We start from the raw sequence: 10,548 nt of genomic DNA on the forward strand, positions 1-10,548 counted from the left end.
TATATATATATATATATATATATATATATATATATATATATATATATATATAAATTTATTGGCCCACCGCCGTCGCCTTCTGCCAATCGTGATCACGGGGCGGAGCCATCCGCTGCACTGTCCTGTGACGTCACGGCCAGTCTCCAGAGAATACCAAAAGGGTTTACGCAGACACACTTACCCTATCCCGTGTCCCTATCTAATTACGTAACAATTATCATTTCCCCCCTTGAAGAAATGAACATTTACTAGACAACTTATCACTACTGAATTGCTACTTATTACATCGACATCCTGGTAAACTCGAATAGCATGGCATACCTAATTAAACATCCTAATTACCCTTTGAATGCATACCCCCCCCCTCAAACGTAACAATATATATATATATATATATATATATATATATATATATATATATATATATATATATATATATATATATATATATATATATATATATTACGTTTACTTTCCATATCTGTAGTTCCCAGATAACAATTTTTCTACATCCTGAGATGATGACTTGGGAGACATTAAAAAGTTTTACAAACTTAAATAGGGATAATGAAGGCATTTAAATACCAGTATTCCAAAGCATTAATTTACTACTTCCTGCATGTTGTTAAAGACCAGCTTCTTCCCCCTGATACCAAGCTACATCAACCGTTCCTTTTTATGTCTAGGCCCCATTTTGCCCCAGGAAACAGCAGCCAGTGCAGAATTAATGAAGCAGCCAGAGGCCGACTGCCAAGATCTTGGCCTTCCATCTCCACAGGCGACACACACAGATCCTGCTGTGGAGAACGATCCTCCAAGCCAATGCCCGGATACTCCAAAGCTTGCCTGTAAGTAAGATATATCATTTTGGCTCCTTTGCAACCATAAAGGAAGCCACCCCAGACAAACTTGAAAACTCTTTTATTCACTACGCTGTGCAAGAGACAGACATGCGGTGTTCAAAAAATTAAATTAATGAGTCGAAGAATCATCAAAAATTCCTCGCTGAATATATGTATGTGTGTATATATATATACATCCACACACATACATAAATACATAAAATTTTGCTTCATGCACATAACCCAGGTTATTATTATTTTTTGCCTATACTTCACCGCCCAAATAACGGAATGCGTCAAAAGAACGTTTTTCATGCTTGGAACAAGATCACCCATAAGGCGGGTACTCTGCCTTGGATTTGTGACGACTTTGTTGCTCAACTGCTCATCAAAAGACATGTTGTACTTCAAACATAATATTGCATACCGACCTGTGAGGATCACTGACGATGTAAAATGAAATAAAATACGTGAAAATGGATATTTTATAACTGACACAGAGTTGTTGTTGTTTGTGTTTTTCTTCCTTTGAGTTTTCTTGCTTCGATAAATATTACTGTCGATAATAATTTTTAGTGCTGCTTCCATGTCCTTCTGAAGGGTTTATACTTTTTAATAATGCTTGGTCCTACAAAACTTTAATATAGACATAAATAGAGACATTTTGAAGGACATTATCATAAAAAGAAACCCACAAAGCTTTTCGTTGTGCTCTCTTCAGGTGAAATTCGCACAAAGTGAGTGAGTAATGATGAAGAACAGTCCAATGGACGCCGATCAACAAAGTCAATTCTGATTGGACGTTCCCTGCTGATGCGTCATCACCCCCCAATCGTCTCGGTGGGAGGAGCCTGTTCAGGGTTCAGATCTCCAATTGGAGGTTGCAGAGTCTGAGGCGGAGCCACCAAGGCTGTTGTGGAATCTTCTTCATCACCATCTGTGATCGTGAGACGAGTTCGTGTTCCTCTTCTTCTTTCCACAAATATGCAAAGCGAGTGGACAAACTCTTTTTGCCGACATAACATGGGGTCCATGGAATAGATAAATGTCACTTCTAGTATTCGGAGATGCATTATACTTAGTCCTCTACTCGATATCTTGAATGCATCAGCATTATAACGTTGAGCACAGTTTGCATTCTCAATCAAATGCTGTCCAGTAGTAGATGCACACGATGTTGGAATTGATGCTGGGACCTTCCTTCCAGCACGTTCCTGCTGTATTCGTTGACCAATTGTGTTTTTCCTGATGGACAAAGGGAAATGCTGTTTGATTCTGTCAGTCAGAGTCTGGGTAGTTCTGCCTACATTCCGAGCATCACATCGGCAATTGAACTCATCAATGATGTTGCTCAGTTTTGAGGCAAGCAGAACATCCTTCTTCACTGCAGGAATCAGACTTCGAGAGGTTAAAATCTCTCTTGGACGAACAGCCAGATACGTGTTTGAGACGCATCTTTTGATTTGTTCCTCATATCTTTGCGACATTTTCCCTTTCCAAGGAATCTTTATGTGGACCGGGCACTTTTCAGGACCCATCTTCCGTTCATCGATAGCAGTAAGGAATTTGTGCATAAACCTCCTGATGATATACTTAGGGTATCCATTCTCACTGAGGATGCTGGCAATCTTGTCCATCTCTATATTAAGCTTGTAATTAGAACATATCCTCTTAGCTCGACTCTCTAATACATTGATCAAACCAATTTTGTATCTCGTTGAACTAAAAGAGTCCCATCGAGTTACTGGCCAGTGAAAGTTGGCTTTCTATAGATGGACGTAGTAAACGATGATGCAGATCTCTCTACGAGGATGTCCAGAAAGGGTACGCAATGAGAACATTCCAATTCCGTCGTGAACTGCAACTTGGTCAACCATCGTGTCGGTCTCCAGAGACCATTGATATCTGTCCACATTTGCTTTATCACATGGAACTTGAGCATCCGCCCATTTCTGAAACTTTCTTCGTCGAATTGATGAACATGGCCACAAGAGATGTCGAGTTTAACGTTAATAACATTATGTTCATCCAAATTGATGGGGTGGCCATGGGCTCTCCTTTGGGCTCAACGTTAGCAAACATTTTTGTTGGCTATCAAGAACTGCAGAAATTGACCAAGTTGCAGTTCACGACAAAAAGGGCAGAGGAGCTCCTTGTGAGCCAACGGCCATCCATATCTAGTGCCCAACTGTGTCTGCTGACGTCATCCTGCAGTTGGGTTACTTCTTATTAGGAGGTTCGTGGCAGGATTTGCACTCCAGCCACCATAAAACCCTTCATTCCGCAAAACGCAAAAACGCAAAAAAATCTGAAAACCCACTCCGTGGGAGTACCTCCTGTGCAGCTTCCCTTCGCAGGGCAACTCACAGGATGACGGGATTGGGGCAAAGCCTTCGGGACCCCCAATCTTTGATGATAGGAGGGAAACCACGGGGTAACATCCCTGGGTCAGATTGCGGGAGATTGTGGCAGTGGGTGCTGAGGTGTCGTCCACCAGACGGAGGTGTCCTTGGATTAAACTGAGGGTAGGTGCCTGGAATGTCCTATCTCAAAGAGAGGATGATCACCTGTCTGTTATTATCTGAGCTCAAGCGTTTGGACATCGGTATTGCAGCTCTCTCTGAGGTTCGGAGACCGGATTGTGGCGAGATCATGGCGGGTGGTTACACCTATTATTTGTCTGGTCGCCCTGATGGATACCACACCCAAGGAGTTGCTGTAGCTGTGTCCAATAAGCTGACTCCAATGATAATTTCGGTAACACTGGTCAATGAGCGTATTATGGGACTAAGGATTTGTCACTCCTTGGGAGTCATTTCCCTGTTCTATGTATATGCTCCGACTGAGGCGAGTGATCTCAACCTGAAGGATGCATTCTACGCCACGCTCGAGTCTGTGGTTGATCAGTGCCCCAGACGAGATACACTTCTGATCTTGGGGGATTTCAATGCATCGACTGGAACTGATAGGGATGGTTATGAGATGTGTGTTGGTCCCCATGGGTCTTGAACCGTGAAGCTGAATAGGACAAAGTTCCTTGACTTTGCAAGATGTAATGGAATTAGGGTGGCTGGTTCATGGTTTCAGCGCCCACAAGCTCATCGCTGGACTTGGTATTCCAACGCTGGCGGTGTGGCAAAGGAGATTGACCATGTGCTCATTGATGGTCGCTGAAGGATGGTCCAGAACTGTAGGGTCTACGGGAGTGCTCAGTTCCTCAATACTGACCAACGGCTTGTTATCGCAATTCTTAAGTTGCACCTTAAATCCTGGAGAATGGTACCGTCCCAGTCAAGGCTGGATGTTGGCAAGCTCAAGGATGAGAGAGTAGCTGAGGAGTTTGTGAACAGACTGAGTGCAGATTTGGGGGGGGGGGTCTAGGTGCTTTGGGGGATCCTGAAGAGTTGTGGAGTGCCATCAAGACCACTATCCTTGATTTTGCCATTAGATGTCTTGGAACTCACCATAGGGCGAAGAAGAATTTTTCCTCTCGGGACACTGGATACCATTTATCAGAGTCGCAGGGCCAGGCATACTGGCAGAGCTGAGCTGTTCAGGGAGTTGAGGCAGAAAACTGCACTTGCTCTAAGGGTGGACAAGGAGGCCTATGTGCGAGGAATCTGTGAGGGGGTAGAGCTTCACCTGTGGTCAAGTGATTCTCGTCCTACTTACAAGGGAATTCACGCATTGCATTCGTCCCAGGCCGTCCCTCGGTGTACTGCAGTTAGAGCAGAGGGTGGTGGGCTCTAGAAAGGGGATTCCAAAGTGAAGGCCTGCTGGGATGGTTACTTTGAGCGGTTGTACCAGGTTGATCCACCAGCTGTCAAGTTGGATGTCAGGGGTGTTACAGTCCCTGTTGCTGACCCTCCAATCAACTGTGGTCCACTTTCATTTGTGGAAACACAGGCTGCGGTGAACTGGTTGAAATGGGGTAGAGCTCCAGGGATCTGTGGCATCCATGCTGAACTTCTCAAGACTGGTGGAAATGCTGCAATCATGTCATTGCATGCATTTCTGTGCTCTGCCTGGAACACAGGCATCATCCCAACTGACTGGAAGAGGGGCCTTGTTGTCCCTCTCTGGAAAGGAAAGGGTGATCGCCAAGACTGCACCAACTACCAAGGGGTGACGCTGCTCTCAGTGCCGGGCAAGGTCTTTGCTTGGATAATTCTTGATAGGGTTCGCAATCATATGCTTGAGCACCAGCATCCAGAGCAGTCAGGCTTTACACCAAATAATTCAACGATTGACCGTATCCTTGCTCTTCAGGTCCTCACCGAACTCGGATGAGAGTTTCGGCAGGGTCTGCTTGCAGCCTATGTTGATCTATGTAAAGCTTTTGATTCAGTGAATCGGGATACCTTCTGGAGAATTCTTGGTCTTCGTGGGGTGCCACCAAAACTGATTGATCTGATGTCTGAACTATACTCTGGTATTGAGAGTGCTGTGAGATGTGGTGGTACCATCTCTGACTTATTTCCAGTTGTTACTGGAGTTCGTCAGGGGTGTGTACTGGCCCCCACACTTTTCAGCACTTGTATGGACTGGATTCTAGGGAGGATGTCAGAGAGATCAAGCTATGGTGCATCGTTTGGGAATGACAAGATCTCTGACCTTGATTTCACAGATCTTTGTCATCTTTGCAGAGATTCTAGATATCTTTTTGGGGGCCCTCGAAGTGCTGAATGAGGAGTTAGAGCCACTGGGATTACGGTTTTCCTGGGTCAATACTAAGATCCAGGCTTTCAATGACATCTTGGATGCTGCTGTCCTGTCTGTGCCTATTTGTGGTGAGGATGTTGAGGTCGTGGAGAGATTCACTTACCTTGGCAGTGATATACATTTCTCTGCTGGCTGTGAGCCAGAGGTCAACAGATGTCGGGGTCGGGCTTGGGGAGTCATGGATTCACTGGATCATGGGGTGTAGTGCTGCCGCTACCTGTGTGGGAGGATGAATGTCCAAGTCTTCAGGTCCTTGGTGCTTCCACTCTTGCTTTATGGATGTGAGACGGACTGTGACCAGCTATCTGAGATGGAGACTTAATTCCTTTGGTACCAGGTCTCTTTGGAGAATCCTTGGCCATGGCTCGTCAGGCTTTGTGTCCAAGGAGTGGTTGCTGAGAGAGACTCAAATGAGATTTGTTACCTGCATAGTCCATGAGCATCAGCTGTGGCTGTATGGACATGTGCCTCATTTTACTGACGCTGATCCTGCTCACCAGATTGTCTCAGCGAGGGAGTCTCATGATTGGAGGAGGCCAGTGGGCCGACCATGTGCCTCGTGGTTGCAGCAGGTTGATCAGCATCTCAAGGAGATGGGGATGGGCCACGCATCTGCCTGGGGGATGGCCAGACGGAGGCCCCTGGAGTACCGGCGGAAAGTTGATGCAGTGATGCGCTGCTCTGGTGCATGCTCCCACACCTGACCTGACCTGATAATGTCCTTCAAAATGTCTCTGTTTATGTCTATATTAAAGTTTTGTAGTCCCAAGCATCTTATTCAAGTATCAACCCTTTCAAAGGACATGGAAGCAGTACTAAAAATTATCGATAGTAATATTTATCGAATTAATAAAACTCCATGGAAGAAGCACACAAACAACAAGTACGTGTCAGTTATAAAATATCCCTTTTCACGTGTTTTACTTCATTTTACCGAGTCAGTGATCCTCACAGGTCGGTATGCAATATTTTGTTTGAAGTACAACATGTCTTTTGATGAGCAGTTCAGCAACAAAGTCGTTACAAATCCAAGTCAGAGTACCCGCCTTATGGGTGATCTTGTTCCAAGCATGAAAAACGTTCTTTTGACACATTCCTTTATTTGTGTGGCGTATCGGCAACTGACTGCTCTGTATATGCAAAAAAACAACAACCTGGGTTCCGTGCATGAAGAAAAATATACCTTTGGCTTATAATTCAAAACACATATAATGTTTTCTCCTTGCTGTTGTGATAATCATGCTGTGGTTGCAATTTGAGTTGAATCACCAATATCAGTCAGGAGGTCTCAAATTTCATAAATCTCAAAGTAGACACATGAATGGTTCAATTTGGGATACCCTGCTCCAGCCAAGGATTGGTCAACTGCTGAAAATGCATCTGCAACGAGTTCGCTCATCTCATGGAATTTACTGGTAAATTGATCACAGAAGCCATTATCATGACTTTCCAGTTGTTGTACATTGCAGATAACCATTGGGGGTGGCAGTGTGTACTGCTTTGTTGTCTGGTTGCATTCAAGCTGGAAAAGTAAATTTAAATTATCACTTTCACGGTTGTAATTTTTTTCTCTTTGCTGTTGTAATTATAATAACCACATGATTTCATTTGTGTGGTGGAACCCAACTGTTGGACCATATCTTAAACCTTGGCCATCATGATAAGTTGATTTAACCAACCATTGCAGCAAGGGGGTCTCAAAAAATGTCTATTTGATATATATATATATATATATATATATATATATATATATATATATATATATATATATATATATATATATATATATATATATATATATATATATATATCAGATGCACCCATACATACAATTGTATATACACATACATACATACAACGAGTGTGGATCAGCTCGCCACCCTCCCCTCACCACACATTGCTGCAGAGGCACAGGCTTGTTTTAACCGAGGATAGTGACTTGTCTTGATAAATCTTATTCCTATAAAAGGCAAAGTCTGTCTGTCTGTCAGTCTGTCTCTCCGTCTCTCCGTCTCTCTCCTCTCTCCTCTCTCCTCTCTCCTCTCTCCTCTCTCCTCTCTCCTCTCTCCTCTCTCCTCTCTCCTCTCTCCTCTCTCCTCTCTCCTCTCTCCGTCTCTCTCTCTGATTGCATGTGTTCTATGCACAGCCACATCTTTTAAGTTACAAACTCCAAACTCGGGGTACAAATACAACTTTGCATGGGAGTGGAGGGGGGGTGGAGGGTTGGGTGGGGTAACATAGACTCGGTGGCCATGGCCTCGTATGGAGGTGTGAGGTCCAGGGGTGATGACGTAAATTCCATATGTAAATGTGTACTGTGTAGTGCCACCTGGTGGTGGTGGCAGAGGGTATTACAATTTCCTGGGAGCTCTCAGGGAGTTTAAGGGGGGTTGCCCCCTAAAATATGCATTTGCCTTCTTATTAGAAACTACATGTGCAATTCTGATGAAACTTGACCACTATCTTTATTACCCGTGTTATACTGAAGTTTGTTCACCACATTAAAAAAATATTGGGGTCTAAGAGGGGTGGGGTGGGGGTGGGGGGGTTGCTCCCCAAAATATGTACAGTATTTGCTATCTTTTCTGAAACCACACACTGAATTTCGATGAAACTTGACCATAACCTTTATCACCTGTGATATACCAACGTTTGTTCATGGCATTAAAAAAAATAAAAATCCATAGATATTTACTTTCTGCTCCATTATATATTTTGTGAGTCATCCATGCCTACCAGTGGTTGGTTGCCTGGTTATCTTATCCAGCCGCTACCAGGTGAGTGCCCAGGGGTATTGCCCCCATGTTTAATATATGTGAGGTTGTTTGTTATCATTCCTGTAGCTCCAGCTATTACTGGTACAACTTTGGCATTCTTCAGCTTCCAGGATCTTTTCACTTCATTCTTGAGTTCATATATATATATATATATATATATATATATATATATATATATATATATATATATATATATATATATATATATATATATATATATATATATATATATATATATACATATATATTGAGGTGTGAAAAGTTGATGTATTTATTGTGTATAATGTATATTTGTGTGTGTACAAAGTTGGTGTGTCATGGATTATTGCCAGTTTGGATCAGGCCTCTGAGGTCTTTGCAAACATCATTGGTGGGCCCCAAAGAAACAGGGGAACTCCAGTATTTTTATTCCAAGGTGCAATCAGCTGTGATCAATAAATGATGCTTCATGGTTGCAGGTGCCATGTTGAATGAAAAATGTGATTGACATTGACTTTATAATCTTAACCAAGTTCAAAATGAAAGGACAAGTTGATCCAACATCAGTGTTTTAATGATAAATGAATTGCAAAAAGCTGTCTTTATTTAACTTGATGTAATCTCCGCAACTCTCGAGTACTATCTTCACAACACCATTGCCATTCTTCCCCGCCTTATATTCCATCAACCACAAAACCAGGAGATTAATTCATGATTCAAGGAGGGTTTCCCTGATCTGAGTGGTCACCGCAGAACTCATAACATGCATACACCAATTTAAATTTGAGAAACCATGCCAATTTGTTGGTGTGCTTTCTAGAAGAGATGGAAGGAAATAATTTGAAGTCTTTGTCTTGTGTTTTTTTTTTTTTTCCAGGCGATATGGAGGATGACGTAACTGCCCTGTGGAGATTGAATGCAGTAGTTTGAGGTTGTTGGTGCTAATTGCCCGTATATTCCATGTTATCTCAGTCCGGCTGTGCTTTACCAAACAGCGTGACTGCAATTCCTTATCTTCTCCTTTTCATGGACATTCCAACACGCAATGGCTCTTTTCTTATGGACGCCACTCCATGGTCCATAACCTGTTTTATAACTCGCAGTGCCTCTGAAGCATTTGTTTCTTTCGCAAGTAGATTTGCTTAAACTGATTTGTAAGAATATTTGTATTTTATTTTCATAACATGCGGGTGCAGAAGTTGCTTCACTTGCGATGGAGTTATCAATTTCCCCTTGGTAGAAAATTTAAAAAAAAATACAACATGATACTCTCGTGGTATGTCTGTGAAGACTTAGGTATGGTCGTTTTGTACAGGAACGGTAGGATCTACACTTACTTTTTGATGTTTCTTTATGGAAACTGGAGCCACAACAGACTCAGACGGTCGCACAGTAAACACCACGTGCATTGTATGGAATGACAAGTGCCATTGTGTAATGTAGCTGTCGCAACCATGGCATTTAAAATATTGGGGGGGGGGGGGGGTGGTGCGGGGTGAAGGCTCAAGTTTAGGTGGATGTAACACCAAGTTGCACAAAGCCTCCCCTACGAGCAGAGTGGACCATGTAATTACCACATTTAAATGCATTGCTGAAAAACCGTAATGGACCGGTGTTCGAAGCTGCCTCATTACTACCATTGGAGAGAAGTATGATGTAGAAATCAACTTGTATGGTTTTCCTGCCGTTAACAAAACGTCTTCAATCCCCCACCTTCTGGCAGCTTTGGAAAATTCAAGAATGTCGCTTTCACAAAACGAATAAAACCTTTTTGCTGCATTGTGTTGGCCATTATTATTTTTGTTTTTGTGGGTGAATCATTTTCTAAAAATACTGCAAAACTCAACCTGTCAAAAAAAAATTTCCCATTGATTGATTCATTGAAAAGGTTTAATTGAGCTGGAACTCTGTTTTTGCACCTCTTTCTCTATTTGTCTACAACTAATCTAACGCCTCCAAGTGTTGCCACCTTCTTGTGGAATTGGCTGGGGAATGTTTTTGGCCCAAGTCTTTCACGAACCGACTGAACAGGCCTGACTTTCAACGTATGGTGGTCGAAATTTGCCATTTGTTTTGGATGTCGGTGATAGCTCACCTCCTCTTTGCAAAAGTCAATATGGGGTATTTAACGTCTTCCAACTAATGCGAGCACATTTGACATCCAGCTTTTGTCCATCTGAGGGCCGAAGGACTTTGCTGTCCAACGTCCTGTCTGTAAAGCACCATTC

At 42.9% G+C, this 10,548-nt stretch overlaps 1 protein-coding gene across 14 annotated transcripts in view; it reads left to right on the forward strand.

The window, feature by feature from the left end:
• LOC147030897 (tight junction protein 2-like) overlaps positions 1 to 10,099 on the forward strand; it is a 222,419-nt gene extending 212,320 nt beyond the window's left edge. For all 14 annotated transcript variants that reach the window (XM_085875438.1, XM_085875440.1, XM_085875442.1 and 11 more), the window contains 2 exons: positions 687 to 848; positions 9,198 to 10,099. In XM_085875438.1, coding sequence (XP_085731564.1) covers positions 687 to 848; positions 9,198 to 9,250 — 215 coding nt within the window. In that variant the 3' untranslated portion in view covers positions 9,251 to 10,099. The remainder of the gene's footprint in view (positions 1 to 686; positions 849 to 9,197) is intronic.
• The last annotated feature ends 449 nt before the right edge of the window (positions 10,100 to 10,548 follow it).

The sequence above is a fragment of the Eptatretus burgeri genome, chromosome 3 (assembly GCF_056783735.1).
Source record: "Eptatretus burgeri isolate ZD-2024b chromosome 3, Ebu_testis_v1, whole genome shotgun sequence".
NCBI lineage: Eukaryota > Metazoa > Chordata > Myxini > Myxiniformes > Myxinidae > Eptatretus > Eptatretus burgeri.